Raw genomic sequence first — 17,409 nt, forward strand, 5'->3', positions numbered from 1 at the left:
ACTCAGAACAGGAGTCCGTCACCTACAAGCGGTGGTCACGACAGGTTGTTGCTTCCACTGGGCACTTGCATGGGTTAAATGGCTCCTAAGCCCCTTCCAGGCTAGATTCCTATGGGCCTATAACTCCTTTATTTTAGCTCACTTATGCATAATATTCTTTTCTAATTCAACATTTTGCAGGTATTAATTAGGGGGTAGAGGGTCTTAGTACCCATTCAGTCATTTAGCATACATAAAGCTCTTCAGTGGCAAACAAGGACTGTACGGAGGATATAGAAATGGAGATGATACCATCCCTCCGTCAGAGTCCACAGTCAAACTGAGAAACACAATTAAAATGCAGTGGAAAGAGAGGCTGGGTTATGTGTTATCGAAGGAGCTATGGTAATACATGATAAAAGATACCTTATCTTTTATATGCTGTGAGTCAGCTTCCTGGAATTCTGAGGGACTTTTCTGATGTGCCTAGACCTGTTTCAGAAAGGGAACATTCTGGGTCATTCCGCAGCAGTGTCTTCCTTCAGAGAAACCTCAAACGAGGCATTTTCTGAAGTACACACTCCTGGGCTTTATTTTTTTCACTGCACGATTTGATCATGGGAAGTGAATTGCTCACGGCATGGCAGCCAGCAGATATGACTGTTCTGGAACCTGAAGAGAGGCTCCTTCCGGAAGCCTCTTTGTTCACGCTCAGTTTGGCCCATTCTCTTTCTGAATTCCCTCTCCTGAGTGTTTTTCATGGACCCTTTCGTCACCTGTGTTAAAGAATGTGCTCAGCTTCTCCCAGATCTTCCGACTGGGTCGGCAGCTCTAAATCTCGACTGACCCTGTGCTCTTGCCAACAGGCCTGCCTTGGTCTGAGATTCCCACACCAGGGCATGATGGGACTGGAGAAGAAATGAGCAATGCCAGGTCCCACTACCTGGCAACTTCAAAGGCCATCGAATCCCCACCTGCTTACCAGGCTCTCAGCAGTAAGCTCCGGCAAATCCTGGATGGTACAGCCAGGGTAGTCCAGCACGGCGATGCTGCAAGGTGCAGAGGACAGAGTCAGGTAAAGGCAATGGCAGGCCGGGGCTGTGGCAGAAAAGGGCAGCAGTTACTGCTGTCTAGCAGGCTCCATCTCTCTCTTAAATGGCTTGGTGACATTCGCTGAGAAAAGGGGTCTGTGCCAGGCAGCTCCAGCTTCCTCTCCTCAGAGTCATGAGAGGAACCAGGCAGTCCCAGCAGCTGAACCCTATCTGGCCGATTTAAGAGTTAGTGCTGAAACAGAGCCTCTTGTCTTTGAGCTCCTCCCTTCACTTTAAAGCTAGTGGAGCTGGCACAGTAGCCAGTGGCTAAAGTCCTTGCCTTGCATGTGCCAGGATCCCACCCATATGGGTGCCTGTTCATGTCCCAACTGCTCTGCTTCCTACCCATCTCCCTACTTGTGGCCTGGGAAAGCAGAAGAGGATGGCCCAAAGCCTTGGGACTCTGCATCCATCCATGTAGGAAACCCGGGAGAGGCTCCTGGCTTCAGATCGGTTTAGTTCTGGCTGTTAATGCCACTTGGAAAGGGAACCAGTGGAAGGAAAATCTTTGTCTCTCCTCTCTGAAAATTGGCCTTTCCATTAAAAATATAAATAAGTTTTTTTTTAAAAAAAGAATACATTAAAGCTATAATTTTATTTATTTGAAAGGTAGAGTGACAGAGGAGAGACAGAGGGAAAGAACGCCTCCATGCACTGGCTTTACTCCCCACAGGCCTGCAGCAGCCAGCAGCCAGTTACTCTAGCGATGCTTCCCATGTGGGTCATGAGGACTCAGGAACTCGAGCCAGCTGCAGCCTCCTAGGCAAGGATTAGGAAGCTGCTGGGGACAGAGCTGGGGTTTGATCGCAGGTACTCCCAATACGGGATGTGGCGGGGGTCCCAAGCAAAGCGGAAGCACCGCGATGCCCACCCCTCCTTGAGCTTAAGGGCGGATGTAAACATGAGTCATTTGTTCCTGCAATCAAGGGGCACCCGGACAGGACTGTGCCCCCACAGGTGCAGGCCGTTTAACGACAACCTGAGGGTGTGAGAGTGGGATAAAGATCTCTCTTCTTCCCCTTTGTCATGGGACTAGCTAATCTCTAATGGTCTTTTGGCTTCCATCAGGTTTTTAACACCGTTATATCTGAGCAAGGATTGTTGGAATTGGGTAAAGGATGTTGGCAAAATGTGTTACAAAGACAAGTGTGCTACCCCTTGGACCTGTACTGGTCTCTGTATTTTAAAAGTCACAACTTCTATACAAGCAAAAGGCAACCTTTCTTAGGATAATCTAAGGAAACCAGGGCAGGAGAGGGCAGGAATCACCGTGGGAGAGGGCAGTGGGTCCACCTGCGATGCTGCCCTTCCTGTTTCCTCTCCTGGACTCTCCCAGGGTCACTAGCTCTACACTGCCTCGGTGGGAAGGCCTTTCTTTGCTGGCTGCACCAACTATTTGCCCAGCTCTCACTGACAGAGCCACAGGGCAGGCACTAGCGATGAGGAAATAGGTGCAGGACATCAAAGCTGGATTTATTCCCATCTCGTAATGAACTGTGTCCTAGTCCGAGGGTCCGAAAATAAACGTCCAGGCCTCTATAATCTCTAGAGTCTAGGAGTCGGGAGGAGAGTGTGCAGGAAGAAGCTGAGTGTTCTCAACTCCCAGGGAGGACTGGCATCGGCAAAACACAGGCAGAGCCTAGAGAATCACCTTGCCCAAGTCAACCTTAGCAAGAGGTGGAGCTGTCACCACCACTCTTCAAATGCAAATCTCTTTCTGTATTGTTTGCCTATTGGCACAATCATACCACTCTCTATTTCCCACTCCTCCAACCGCAGCTGACTAATCCAATTGTTGACCTTTAACCCTAGGAGTCTGGAATATTTCAAACTCAAAGTGAAATGTTCAGTTCATGTGGGCATGTTTCACTAAGAGACAGACAAAACAGGCTGCGAGTGAGAGAGGAACTGGAGTGAGAGCCTGGCAGCCTTGTGTCCACGGGTGGCAGTGGAAGGTTTCCTGGGTCCCCCACCCAGTAACCAAGGTACCTCAAGATGGCATGTCATATTTCCTTCCAACAAACTATTCTGTGTGGGTTGGGCCCTCTGGTTTTGATTGCTTAGCAACCAAGGGTGCTGGCTGACACACGCAGGTGCTGTGTGGCACTCGTGGCCCTGACCAAGGCTGCTGGCTGACACATGCAGGTGCCGTGTGGCACTCGTGGCCCTGAATAAGGCTGCTGGCTGACACACGCAGGTGCCGTGTGGCACTCGTGGCCCTGACCAAGGCTGCTGGCTGACACACGCAGGTGCCGTGTGGCACTCGTGGCCCTGACCAAGGCTGCTGGCTGACACATGCAGGTGCCGTGTGGCACCCATGGCTCTGGCATAGCCCAATCTTCACTTTGTTTTCCTTGGTAACCCAACTAGCATGCTGTAGCGCCACTTTGAAAGAGATCAGTGCACAGGCCTGCGTGTAGCTAGGCAACAACCCCCTCTCCAGTGCTTTCCTCCCAAGAGTGTCCGACCATGGTCATGTACACACTATAATCTTAACTAATGCTTACAGCAACTCTAACATACAGCCAGAGGTGGTGTTCTAACTGATAATGCCACTGAGAGAAACTAAGTTCCCCACCAGAGATTACTGAGGCAGAAAATGCCAGCTGCGGTCAGAAGTGGCCCCTGACTTCGAGTTCCACGGAGTGGGCTGTGTGTGTGCGGGTTGTAAACTTTGTGATAAGCATGGTTTCCCAGGGTAGTGATCCAGAAGTACTGGCAAGCTGCTGGGGTAACATCCAGTTAGCTATACCTTCTCTAGTCACCCCAAGAGTGGGATCAGCCCTCTTACTGGAACTTCGGGAATCTTGCTTTTGCAAAAGGAATTCTGGCAAAATCCTGACAAACACGCTCCCAGTTCTTGAGGACACAGAAAGCTTAAGAGTCGGGATCACTGCCCTCTCCCAATCCCTGCCTGGCCTGAGAAATGGGAAGCAACCGTCTTCACAGAGAAACCTTTGTTCTGGTCCTTCCTCTGCTGCTTACGTAAGGGGTCTTATTACCGTGTTAATCTACAGCAAGTAAATTAACTTCTCCGAATGTGCCTCCTAATTGGTAAAGCAAAGGACAAAACTTCGTGTAATACCTCTTAGCACTGCTAGGGAGATGAAAACAAAAGTGAAGAAACCTTACTTTTTAACCTACATATATATCTCAGCATGGTTCTCTCACTAATCTTGAGCTACAAAAATGTTTGTTTGTAACATTTTACAGTTGTAAAGCAGTGCATTGCTCCAACTTATGATTTATATTAAAATCAAGGTTAGCCAGAGAAGTAGGCCATTTCATAACATTTGAATTTTCTGCCACAGAACTGGAATTTTGTCACTGTAGCCTCATTTTTTTCCATGCTCTCATTTGAAATCTATTAAAATGTTTTTAGCAGTACAAAATATCTGGGTACAGATTATGAAAAGGTCAATTCGATGAAGTCCACATGAAAAGAAAAATAAAAAGAGGAGTAAGCATAAAAGTATCCAAGCTTCACTTCTATAAGTCATGACATTTAAAAATTTTCAAAACCAGAACGTTCAAGTACCTTTGAGAAGAGGTCAGGCCATACACCTCAAGGGTTTACACTCCAAAGAAGCGCACCTTCACAGGGACAGCTGGGGCAGGCAGCTGCTTGGGCGACAGTGAAGTCACTGCTTGGGAGGCCTGCACCCCATCACACAGTGCCTACGTTTGGCTCCTTCACCTGTAATCCAGGCTCTTGCTAATGTGCGCTCTGGAGGACAGCAGGACCTGGTCCACGTCCCTGGGTCCCTGCCGCCCCTGAGGCAGAGCAGGACTGACGTGTAGGCAGGCTTCTGCCTGGCTGTTTAAGGCATTCAGTGAGTGAATCAACAAATGCAGGAGCCCTTTTGTCTGTCTATCTTTCAAGTAAAATGAAAACAAATAAAAAACAACAACAAAAAAAGTAACAGTTCTAAGAGGAAGGACAAAGCACACTGAAAGAATAGAAAGGCTGTGACAAGTTAAACTAGCCCATTAAATAAGCCTGTCCGGTCCGTACCTGTTCTTGGCAGTGATGTAGGACAAGATGTTTTGATTGAAGAACTTCAGGATCAAAGGGATACAGTTGGCAAATACCAAATGTTGTGATACATATTCAAACTGAATGAAAAATCAAAGCATAGACGTGAGAAAGAAAAGCACGCTCCCAGGCAGAGAGCACAGGTGGAGAGAAAGCCAAGCTCCCCGAGGGGGCTCTGCTCCATTCCAGCCTCTGGCTCACAGCTCCACTGTGATGGGCACAGCAGGCACAGGTGCAGTTCACTCCCGGCAATGCTGCCCTCAGGATGGACAGGGGACAGAGCAACCAAAGGAACTGCTGCATTCTGTCTGGCTGGCACACTGCGTTGTCCCTGCTGCCTAGAGTTCTGTCAAGAAGCATCTGAATGAATGAATGAACGGCAGCTTTTTAGCTAACAGACCCTGCACTGACAAGTCCAGGATGCCTTTGGTGGGTTAAACATCTCAACATGAGGTTTCCCCATTTTGCTTTCTGAAATCCAGCTGGGATTTGCGTGTGGCAAAAGCTGGGGGAGGAGGCAAGTGGTCACACAGGTGGTGTCTTGGGATTATGTCAGACTTTGTCCATGATACCCTGACGAGCACCATATAGAGCTGCCTTAGGTTCTGGAATGTACAGTGCTGAGACAATCCAGAAACAGGGTTGAGAACAATCAGAGAACTGAGTGCTCTGACGTCCTCAGCCCCTCCCCAGCACTGCACCAGCCGCCTTGGCCGCCGGGTGTGCGGTGAGGCGGGCACGCAGCCTGCGCCATGGCCACTTCCTCCTCCAGCTTGGTGTTTTCTCCTGGAAGCTGACCCAGAGCCCCAGACAGAGCAACCAATGCATACCAGCCATCAAGTGATGGAAAACTTGTTTCAGTTTGAGATGTGCCTGGGCCATGTCAGGATGCATTAACACGGACACATGTTGGCAAGATGCATTAAGCCACTTATCTGCCCGACTTCCACCCACGCACTGTCCACCCAGAGAAGCAGATATGAACACGCACTCTCAGGTCTCACCATGTCTCCCACTAGCGCTGTGGCTGCTCAGCCAACACAGGCACAGGTGTGAGCAGCCAGGACACCCTACCAAGTCCCGAGAGGTCTGTGAATGTATTCAAGTGGAGAGCTACTTTGGCTGGATAAGGCCATGGCTGTGAATGTGCAGGGTTCCCTGTACTCTGAAGACTGCTCTTCCAGTAAGCCTGGTTCTGACTTCTCGGAGGAAAATGGAGGCTGGAATGTTTGCACGGGAATGAAAAACCTCCCTCTCCTTCCTGCAGTCTCTCCCAGACAGGAAGCACCCACTTGGCACCTGCACATTTCCCCTCCAGCCGTAAGACCAAGTCCAAACTGCTCAGCCAACTGTCTTCCTGGGAAAACAGACCTCTTACCTCTTTCAGTTTCTGTTTCTTCACCCACAGAGGCATGGATGTAACAAGCCCTAACTCACAGAGCCGAGAGAGTTAACACACTTCATGGGCAGCCGGGCACACAGCGCTGAGTAACCGTGTGCTGTCGGATGTGATGAGCGGGGCATTCTCATTTCTCCCCACTGCAGGCAGAATCCAGAAACATCTAACCGCCATCTCCAAGAGTATTTTGCACTGTCCCCTCTGGACTTGTGCTTGAAAAGCTTCTGTCCAGGGTCACTGACAGCTCCTACATGCTGGCTAGCAGGCTTCCCCAGGACACTGGCTAGCTGGCCATCTGTGCTTCAAGCTGTATCTAGTCTTTATGGCTTAGGGAGTGGGTTCACTGCTGTTTGAGAAGCCTGCTTCCCATCCTGGAGCACGGGTTCAGCACCTGGCTACTAAATGTCCAACCCAGCTCTCTGCCGACGTACCAGGGAAAGTGATCCATGCCAGGCAGACCCAGATGGAGTTCTGGGCTCCTGGCTTTGGCTTGGCCTTTCCCCAACTGTTATCACAGCATTTATTACTCTATAACTGTAAACTTGATTGTTTATATATTTGTGTGCTCTGCAAGAAATCAGGCCCTTGAGAGTCAGTACCATGCCTTGGTCAAAGTTATTCCTCAAATGTCAGAAAAGTGCTTCATGTACGGAAAGGTATGGCAAAAACGTTTGCCCCTTTTTGTGTAGAATGTTAGAATCCTGTCTCACCTGGGCGTGACTTCGGGAAGATTCCTTGCACAATGCTGGGGATGGGAAACAAAGGACACAGACCTCTACCCCTTTCTACACAGTGCGGCCCCCACACCACTCCATGCCCTGCTTCAAACTCACGACAGAGCAAAGGCTGAAAAATGCCCAGGGGACCACACGGGGCCTGTGTCCCTCCTCAGAGCTGAGCGCGGCCCTCGGGGCTGCTCACCTGGTAGATGTGGTTGAGTTTGAAGTGTTTGAGAAGGAGCAGGAGCAGGGCAGAGATACTCTTGACGATGATCTCTTTGTGCCTGTTCACATCGATGCCCAGCTTCATGCTCTGAACCACAGTGATGCTGCAACGGGCAGAGGAGGCCTGAGTGCAGAGGCTGCGATGACAACCTACACACGGGAACTTAACCTTCGGTGTTAGGGAAACCTCCCGCATTCCCGCTCAAGCCTCTCCAGCGAAAACCCCTGCTGTTCAACTTGTTGCTCTCTCCTTCAGCAAGTTCATTCCTTGGCAATGTCCACCCACCTACCTGGGCAATGGGTGGCTGGCCCTGGAAGTCACCCTCCAGGCCCTCAGTCCTCAGCTAAGCAGAGTACAGCCCGAGAGCCATGTGGGGGAGGAGAGACCCCTTCGGGGACGATCCCTGTTGAGCGTGCGGTGGGGACAGGGGCCCTGCACACAAGCAGCCAGCGTGCAGCAGCTGGCCCAGTGGAGCACTCACGGCATCTCTTCAGGCAGGACGTCTGCCAGGATGTTGATGGAGTCTGTCTTAGCCTTGGAGGTGGGCGCTGCAGCCAGCAGAATCTTAAGCAGAGCGATCTGGGAAGCAGAAAAGGAAGCAAACCACCCAATCCATCCACTCAGCAAGGTAGTACTCCTTCTACACTCATCACTTCGCTATGAACGTGCACTGAAGCTGTTCTCCGAGCTCCTCCCTCAGCGGCCACGAGGGACCTCGCACGCTGCTTCCAGCTGGCTCTTTCCAAGGGGCAGAGCAGCGGGGGTAGTGCACAAGAGGGGAGGGATAAGCTCAACTCCTCCCTACAGCCCTGGACTGTCAGCTCTCAGTTGTAGGCAATTCAGAGGAGTTCTAGCACCTACCTAGAAGACAAGGGGCCCCCAACTCACCCTGGACATAGCCCACCTGGTCGTCCACCCCTCCTGAAGAAGGACTAGTGACACAGCCCTTCAGAGGATTCCCGAGGACAGCTCAGATTCCCTGCCATGGGGACAAGACTCAGGAGAGAAGCTCGGAGGACGGCTTAATCAGCCTGAAATGCTCTTGGCTGTCTGGCCCTGGGAACAGAGGAGGGCGGTGCAGGCCTGGTCATCTCCTTACCATGTACTGGGGAAGGCTACACAGCATGCCCTGGTAGAGGATTTCACACGGTGTCTCCGGAACCACCTCTTCCCCCTGTGGCAGAGAGCATGCACGTGGTTTGCCTAGCTACTCTCATGGCACCAAAGGCTACGGCTCCTCAGTTGGGAGGGCTGGCAGGAGGCAACTGGGTGCCTAGCCTCACCGTGGCAGTGGTTTATCTTAGGTCACCTTTTTAAAGTCCTGGAGTGGAAGGTTGTCCTGGTCAATCTAAGGTTCTGCTTCTCCCGTTCCCTGGCATGAGTGCATAATTCCTCTTTGCATGAGGATCGGAAATAAGAACTCTCACCCAGGAGCTGGGTCAGAATACTGCTTTATCAGACACATACAGCCCACCTTGGGTACACATCGGCTCGACTTGGGCTGCAGGTATGCCTGGGACATTGGAACAGACACCATAAACACCGGTATTTTCCACAGTGTCAGCGTCGAGAGCCTTGAGCTCTAGAATGCTCTGTAAGCCATGAAGAAGCCTTAGGCAGCTCAATAATATGGGTGATTTGGGCACGAAGAGATATGGATGACTATCCATTGTATCTTCCATTATCTGATGGGAACAAGGGCCTTGCCTGGCACTCAGGCAGAGCCAATAAACTGCAAGAGCACATGCCCACAGCTCTGTGTGCAACGCTGCCCAAGGGTTCCTCCTGCTGTCCTGATAGGAGCCCACAGCTCACCAGAGACATGGGACACTTCTCCAGCTCCTCCTCGTTCTTGATCTGCACATCCGCGATGGAGATATACTTGTGCTGGGGAAGACGAAAGACCCGCAAGGGCTTAGGGTCTCAGTCATGCGGACACTTCCCTACCACCAAGGAAATGTTCTGATTATGACTTTGTCACCCCAAACAGATGTAACCTCTTTGAATAGCAGCAAACATCTAGGCATTCGCCATTATACAAAAGAGCAGGGGAGGGGATAGCGCCGTGGTACAGCAGGTAAGGCTATTGCCTGCAACGTCCCAGAATCCCACATGGGTGCAAGTTTGTGGCTTGACTGCTCCGCTTCTCATCTGACTTCCTGCTAATGGCCTGAAAAAAGCAGAAGATGGCCTAAGAGTCTGAGCCTCTGGACCCACATGGGAGGCCTGGATGAAACTCCTGGTTCCTGGCTTCAGCCTGGTCCAGCATGGCTGTTGAAGCCAACTAAGGAGAGAACCAGCAGATGGAAGATTTTCTCTCTCTCTCTCTATCTTTAACTCTAACTACAAATAAATAAATAAATCTTTAAAGAAAAACAAAAGCAGCAGGGGAAACCAAGCAACCATAGGTCCTTGTCCCTGGACCACTGCCTTAAGAGTCAGAAAAACAAGAAAAACAGGGAGCTTCCATTTGCTGGACCAATACCGAGCTGAAACAGCCAGGGGTAGAAGCTAGGGCTTGGGGACCCAACCCAGGTCTCCCACGTCGATGGCAGGGTCCAAATTTCTCGAGCCATTGTTCCTGCCTCCAAGTTCCACATAAAGCAGGAATCTGGAGCCAAGAGCCAGAGGTTTGATGTGGGACAAAGACAGCATTCCTGGTGGACCATATCTCCCCAACCCATGCGTGTACATGTATGTACGGTGTGATAAATCCACAGTTTGTATTCACATGCACAATGCATACAGAGAAGATGCCTGTTCGAATCCTGGGCCACTTGGAGTTTGGGGACTTTTGAGAGAAAAAGGTGAGGAGACAGGGAGAGAGAGAGAAGGATGAGAAGCAGAAAAGGAATTACAGGAAAAAACTTTCTCATCTATCCCAATGTGGGAAAATGGGTAATTAGAGAGATTTGATTTTTCTTGACTGATCAAAAGGCCTTCAGGGGAAAGTGTGGTAAGTATGGAATGTATCTGGCAGGGCCTGGCGCGGCAGTGGATAAAGTCCTTGCCTTGCACCTGCTGGGATTCCATATGGTCACTGGTTCTAATCCTGGCTGCTCTGCTTCCCATCCAGCTCCCTGCTTGTGGCCTGGGAAACCAGTAGAGGATGGTCCAAAGCCTTGGGACCCTCTACCCGCATGGGAGAAACTGGAAAAAGCTCCTGGTTCCTGGCTTTAGATCAGCTCAGCTCTGGCTTTTGTGGTTACCTGGGGAGTGAACCAGTGGACAGAAGATCTTTCTCTATCTCTCCCTCTCTCTGTAAATCTGCCTTTCCAATGAAAATGAAATAAATCTTAAAAAAAGAAAAGAAAAGAAAAAGAAAGAAAAGAAACACTGTTTAAAAAAAAAAAAAAGGAATGTATCTGGCAGAAAAGTCCCGCCCCATTCCCAGGACCTGATCATCTGACTTGCCTAACGGCTCCCTCGCCCTGATGTCCCCACTGCTCACCTGCTTAAGGGTCTTCACACTCTCATGGATGGGTCTAGGCAATCCGACCAAGGTGTCCGTGTCCCTGTGGAAGGCCAGACACACCACGTCACAGACTTGAAAAGCACGGAGAGCTCTCCTGTCTTCTGGAATGACACAGACTATGCCACTGTCAGCCTCTACACCCCAGCACTCCTCAAGCTTCCAGGGCTTTGCTTCAGGATATGAACAATGGCATGCAGAAGTGCTTATGAAAATCCACATTGTCAAGGGCATGTAGTCCAGTAATAGCTAAGTCCTCGCAATAAAGTCTTTTGGACTTCACAGTGGCCATTGAGAAGGATTCACGAGGGCAGAGAAATGGGAGGAGTGGACAATTCTGATTGTGTGTCTTCTTCCAGATTTTAACCCATCAGAGCAGAAACGGTCCCTAAGGAGTTTCTAATCCAACATCTTCAGGAAGATACTGAAATCCTCAAGGGAAATGTCTTGTTGCTCAAGATCCTACCCTTTGCTCAGAACACAAAAGTTCTCTATGGAAAAGTGAAGCGAATCCAAGGAAAAAGTTCCATGACAAGAACCTCCAGTAGTCAGTGGGAGCTGCCCTGGCCCGGGTTCTTCAGGCAACACACCTCACTCCAAGCTGCCTGCCACTCTGACCCCAGCAAGCACTGCATAGCCAGTCCTGGCCACTTGGTCACTTACTGCCCCAGCGTGAAGCCAATGAACTTGTTCCTGCTCATCTCCAAGAACTGCTCGATGTCCTTCTGTCTGTGGGGACAATGCAGACGTCAGCCCCGAGAAGGGAAGAAAAGCACACCTTTTTCTACTTGGAGGACTGGAGTGGCAGGGGGTGGTGGGAAGACATTAGTTGAAAAGGGAACTTCAAAAATAGGGGTTCTGATTGCCACATTTATGAGTCTTGAATAACAACTGCCCCACCCTGACCTCTTGTGCCTGAACCCCAAAACTCAGGATTCCTGGTGTCATTAGACTTACCTGACCTTGGGGGCCCAAGGAAGGCCCTTGGGAAAGGCCACCCGATCAGCAGAGAGAGGTGCTTGCGAGGGTGGAGGAGGGACCAGCGGGTCCTGTTCCAGCAGGTCCAGCTCTCCATCCGCAGGAAGCTCCTCTTCCTCCTCTGCGGCTGGCTCTTCATTCTTGAAAAGGTCCCTTTCATTGTAGATGTCCAGGCTGTCCTGCTTAGTGAGGAGTTGCTGGGGCGGGGGAGAGCAGAGAGGGTATGCAGATCTGACACCGGGCATCCTTGTGCTGTCAGAAGCCAGCTCCCGCGGGACTGCCCTACTCTACCGCAGCCCTACAGTTCTGCCTGCCCCCGCCCCAATCCCAGGATAAGCAGTCTCAGGCAGCCTCGGGGACAGAGTGAAGATAAAGTCTAAAGTCGCAGCCATTCAGCTTCCAGAAAGCACTGAGGCCTCGTTCTGCAAGCACTTCCCTTCCTGATTACGCCCTGCTTAGGCGGACATTCAGTCAGCTTGCCTTCTACGAGCCGACGCCAGCTGGCTGGTGGAGGAAGGGGAGGACGGAAGCTTGCTGCCAGGCAAGTGAGTTTGGAAGTTTAAATCTTATCACACAAAGAAAAAAAGATTGGACAGAAATAGGCCAAAAAGTTAACAGTGACTGCCTCTGGTTGTTAGGGTTGTGGGTGATTTTTCTTTTCTCCTTTCATCACATTTTCATACTTGTTCCAAATGTTCTACAATGAGTAAGCATTACTTTATTAGACAAAAAAAAAAAAAAGTTAGAAACATCACATGGGGGGGAGGAGGAGAAAGAAGGCGGTGAAGTGCCTCAGCCCAGTCCCGTGCATTCACTGGGAGCCCAGTTCAGGTACCTCAGGATCTGATCCTGTTATTCAGGACATTAAGACATTCTAGGGACTGAGCCACAAGCTGGAGACCCTGTCAAGACATGACTACATGATCTGCCAGCGTTTCACCTGTCAGGACTGCGGGTGCAGGTTCAGGCTTGTCACGGGACCAGCCTGGAGAACGGACACTGTCATTCATTGCCCTTTCTCAGGACACCCGGGGCCAGCCAGCGTCTCATCCCCGCTGCCTGCTTCATTCCATACCCTTCGAGAACCGCGGCGTCCCCGCAGCTTGGAGGGGGGCGGCGCCAGCTGAGACTCCCCCAGGTCCAGAGTGTAAGAGGGCGGGGAGGCAGCGCGCATGCTCTTCACCACCTGGATACTGTCCTCAGGCAGCGGAGGCAAGCCCAGTTCTGCCCGCTTCCGGACTTTGAGCGACTGAAGATGCTCAAATCCACCGAGGGTGAACTAGGAACAGACAACGGGAGACAGCAGTCAGGGCGACGCCCTCCAGCCCCCTCAGAAGCCCTCCAGCCCCTTAAAGAAGGGCAAAAGTGCCCACTGGCAGTCCAAGGAGCGCAGGCACCGGGAGAAAGCATGATTTATTGACCTAGGGTCGGAAACATCTGCAGCAGTTAGGAAAGGGACTCCTGGGAGCATCACCATCAGCAGCAGCATCAAATAAACTGTCTCACTTTTTAAGGGGAGCATCCAACTGCTATAAACCCCCAAATCACTCGGTTTCCTCTGCAGTCAAGAGAAAGTTCCCCCTGTGAGGCCTTCCTTTGGGGAATATACTGATAAGTCAGGCGGGATGGGAGCTGGAGATAAAGGAGCAGGCTGAACAATGGTAACAGAGCTGCGGCCATACACTTGGGAGGACCTCATGTTTCAACAAGTGCCTTCTCCTCAAAAGGAAAATGTGAAATGCATCTTAACAACAGGATGTTGAACTTTCTACCATTGTCCATACCTATATCAGGATACACTTAAATAGCAGCTTGATATGGATTTATAACTGTTTTCTGAAGTACTACACTGTGGTAATAATATAGGGGAAACAGAGGGAGGCAGCGGAGGGGAAATCCCTCAGCCTGTGGAACTGTATCATACAAAATTTTAAAAACCAATATATATAGTCTATATAGTATATACTCTCTCTATATATACATATATATATGTATGAACGTATTTTAAAAAACAAACTGCACTCTCTGTTTACCCGTATGGAGGGCAGGTCCTAATGCCAACACTGTACAGCTGGAGAGACTGAAGCACGTTTCCTCCCCGTCAGCAGGACTTGGATCTGCCGACTTTCAGCCAGTGTGCTTCCCACAAAGCATCAGCTGCATCAGAGGTCGACATCCCTACTTACGGCATCTCCCATCTGCCGACAGAAATGGGTCGCCTGCTCTTGCCACAGAACATCCATGAACCTGACAGCCTGCCACAGCTCCGCACCGCCTGCTGGCCCACAGCTGTGCTGCTGCCTAGCGCTAGCCTCCTAAATCAGACCAGAAGGAAGGGAGGCAGCCAGGGCGTGGATGTTCTGCTGAGATGGGCAAGGCGAGGACCGGCCACTCACCATGACCACCTTCCAAAGCAGAAGCAGGACCTTCTTGATGGGGAAGTGGGGGGCCAAGCCACTGCAGAACTTGGTGACCATGGAGAAGAGCAGAAGGGCAAAGGGTTCCTCATTATGCACAGAGTAGCCTGGGGCGTGAGAAGAGGCATTCAGAGAGCACATGTGAGGACCCCATGACACACTGAGAGGGCACCCACTCCCCTGAGTGCCCACTAAAGCCACTGAGCATCCACTCTCCTGAGTGCCAATTACCATAAGCACCCACTCCCTGAGAGCCCCCACTCCCCTGAGAGTACCACTCCCCTTAGCACCCACATCCCGAGAGAGCCCAGTACTCTGAGAGCACCCACTCCCCTGAGTGCACAAAACCTGCGTGCCCACACTCCTGAGCAGCCACTCCTCTGAGTGCCCATTCCCCAAGAGTGCCCTCTCTGCGGAGTGACCACTCCACTGAGAGTGCCCACTCCCCATTATCACCCACTCTTCTGAGAGAGTCCATTCCCCTGAGAGTGCACACTCCCCTCAGCACCCATGCCCCTGAGCGCCCACTCCCGGAGAGCACCCACAACTGATTGCTTACTCCCCTGAGTGCACAAACACTGTATGCCCACACTCCTGAGCACCCACTCCAATAAGAGCGCCCAGTCCCCTGAAGGCTCTCACTTCTTGAGCACTGATTCCCCTGAGAGTGCCCACTCCTCTGAGTACCCACTCCCCAAGTATGCCCACTCCCCTGAGCACCCACGCCTCTGAGAGCGCCCACTCCCCTGTGGAATTCTAGCTTAGGTCCTAAGGATAAGATTCCACGAACCCCTCCCTCCCACCAACAGAAGTTGCTCAGAGAACAGGAAGGGAAGCCACAAAGGCAAAATGCTTTCACCCCAGAACTTAAGGTGATGCTTTGCGGGAGACTCCAAAAAGAAGTAAGAGTATTGAAGACGCTGCTTTCTGGCTGAAGCATTTGGTGAATTTTGTGCAGAATACCTCACTTCAAATTATTTTAAAGTTCCCACAGGTCTTCATTGTTCTATTCCTGTCTGATGAGCATACCAACTTGCATTTGAACAGAGGTCAATGTTCAAGGTGATTCTGTGATGGAATGAGGCAGATGGACAGCCCAATCATAGAACGTATGACGGGCTGGCTCACAGACTCAGGGATGTCCCCAAGCCCCACCCTCCTTGCCCGACACACAGTATTTCTGTTCTAAAAGAAAAAAGACTGAAAAGAAATGGGAGGCGGGGAGCCGTCAATCTCTTCCAGATAGACTCAGCCTTCTCTCGGCCATCGGCATGCCTTCTTACTCAGCTCGCTGCGGAAGGTCTCCCGTGCTGTCTTCCAGCTGTAGGAGTCGGTCTCTCGCTCCAGGCGGATGTTTTCCACCATCAGGTACATGACACTCAGCAGCACCCTGGGATTAGAGGAAGATGACCAGCGTTTCCCAAGGCTCCATCCGAAGTGGCGGGGACAGGCTGGGGGGGGGGGACAGCCCAGTGAGATTAGCTACAGGGCTGTTGGGGTGGACTGACTTGGCTGGGCTTTAGGGACAGGGCAACTTGGAGCCAATCATGCCCCTACTGCGAGCCCGTGCTCGTGGGCCCCACTCACCGGAGCTCTGTGCTGTCAGCGATGGACACGGCTGGCTTCCGCAGGGCACTGCTGCAGGCCTGGCTGTGGCTGCCCCGGGGAGGAGGGGAGAACGGGAGCCCATGAGGCCTCTTTTCTTCGTTGTGTTGCACACCTGTCATTCTCTTGGTTAGGCAGCCTGGCATGAGGTGAAGGCCTCCCCAGAGTCCCCCTATCATCTCAGCAAACTCAACCGGGGGAAAGGCAGGCACGGACAGGTCTGTGGGCCCCTGCTCCTGCGAGTCCTACCACAGCCCAAAGGCTAAGTAACACCTGACTTTATCCCGCTAATCAACTACGTCAAAATCATCACAAATGAAAATAATGATCTAAAAAAGGGAGACTTTATCATATCCAAAGCTCCTGGACAAGAGCATGAGGCGTGATGTGGGGCACCCTGCAGGGGCAGCAGACAAGGCTAACTCAGAGCTGTAGCCAATGAAGAAAGTGCTGAGCACAATAAGGAAATGCTTTCTAGGCCCAGCACGGTAGCCTAGTGGCTAAAGTCCTCGCCTTGCATGCGCTGGGATCCCATATGGTCGCAGGTTCGTATCTCAACTACTCCACTTCCCTTCCAGCTCTTGCTTGTGGCCTGGGAAAGCAGTAGAGAATGTCCCAAAGCCTTGGGACCCTGCATCCACATGGGAGACCCAGAAGAAGCTCCTGGCTCTGGGCTGGCTCAGCTCTGGCTGTTGAGGCCAGTTGGGGAGTGAACCAGTGGATGGAAGATCTTGGCCTCACTTTTTCTCTGTAAATCTGCCTTTCCAATAAAAATGAATAAATCTTAAAAAAAAAAAAAAAGGTTCTGTCTTTTTTGGGTCATGCTCCTGGGCAGAAGAGTGTCCGTCACGATTGCAGAGAGGCTGAGCTGAGAAGGGGCTAGGATTAAAACCAAACAAACAAACAAAAAGGAAACCACGCCGGCCAGGCCCTTGGAACCCAGCACTAAAGCTTTAAGTACAGCAGAAGCCAGGATGGGACAGAATGGCAACAGGGAACAAGGGGGCCGCAGGGGGTCTGTCGGCGAGCTCTGGGGTGGCCCAGACAGGAGCGGGTCCAGCTCTGCACAGTGTTCTTTAGGCTCTTTAGTGAGGGAATTCGTGTCAGCATGAGGCCTCTGCAAGGAGGGGTAGGCCAGCCCCTCCCCAACCCCGGGCTTCTCACTCGATTTCCACGTGGAGCAGCTCCAGGAAGGCTGAGAAGGTCCCCATCTGATACAGCAGGAAGCAGTTGTACCTGGACCAGTGCAGCACATCCACCTCTGAGTCACATTCCCCAAAAGTCCCTGAAGGAGCAGACAGTGCCACAGTATGGGGGAGATGAGGTAACCCCGTTCCTTCTCCCCATGGCCTGACGAAGAGGGGCAGGACCCCCGAGAACCTCCTAGAATCAGTGCGGGAGAAGAGAGGCAATCTCCAGGGTTAGGTCTCATCAAGAGAATCAAATCCTGGGATCAAGATGCAAGTACAAGTAGTTGTTTTGGGAAT

General features: G+C 51.4%; 1 protein-coding gene across 2 annotated transcripts in view; it reads right to left on the minus strand.

Moving 5' to 3' along the window:
• The window catches only part of STRIP2 (striatin interacting protein 2), a 42,780-nt gene that overhangs the window by 12,186 nt on the left and 13,185 nt on the right, over positions 1 to 17,409 (minus strand). For both annotated transcript variants that reach the window (XM_041002373.1, XM_041002374.1), the window contains exons 5-18: positions 17,087 to 17,207; positions 15,905 to 15,973; positions 15,601 to 15,707; positions 14,297 to 14,424; positions 12,976 to 13,179; positions 11,880 to 12,097; positions 11,586 to 11,651; positions 10,902 to 10,965; positions 9,266 to 9,337; positions 8,550 to 8,624; positions 7,932 to 8,029; positions 7,427 to 7,553; positions 5,086 to 5,186; positions 962 to 1,028 (exon numbers count right to left, since the gene is read on the minus strand). In XM_041002373.1, coding sequence (XP_040858307.1) covers positions 962 to 1,028; positions 5,086 to 5,186; positions 7,427 to 7,553; positions 7,932 to 8,029; positions 8,550 to 8,624; positions 9,266 to 9,337; positions 10,902 to 10,965; positions 11,586 to 11,651; positions 11,880 to 12,097; positions 12,976 to 13,179; positions 14,297 to 14,424; positions 15,601 to 15,707; positions 15,905 to 15,973; positions 17,087 to 17,207 — 1,517 coding nt within the window. The remainder of the gene's footprint in view (positions 1 to 961; positions 1,029 to 5,085; positions 5,187 to 7,426; positions 7,554 to 7,931; positions 8,030 to 8,549; positions 8,625 to 9,265; positions 9,338 to 10,901; positions 10,966 to 11,585; positions 11,652 to 11,879; positions 12,098 to 12,975; positions 13,180 to 14,296; positions 14,425 to 15,600; positions 15,708 to 15,904; positions 15,974 to 17,086; positions 17,208 to 17,409) is intronic.

Source organism: Ochotona curzoniae, unplaced genomic scaffold, assembly GCF_017591425.1.
Source record: "Ochotona curzoniae isolate NIBS_2020 unplaced genomic scaffold, NIBS_Ocur_1.0 scaffold_2476, whole genome shotgun sequence".
In the NCBI taxonomy this organism is placed as follows: Eukaryota; Metazoa; Chordata; class Mammalia; order Lagomorpha; family Ochotonidae; genus Ochotona; species Ochotona curzoniae.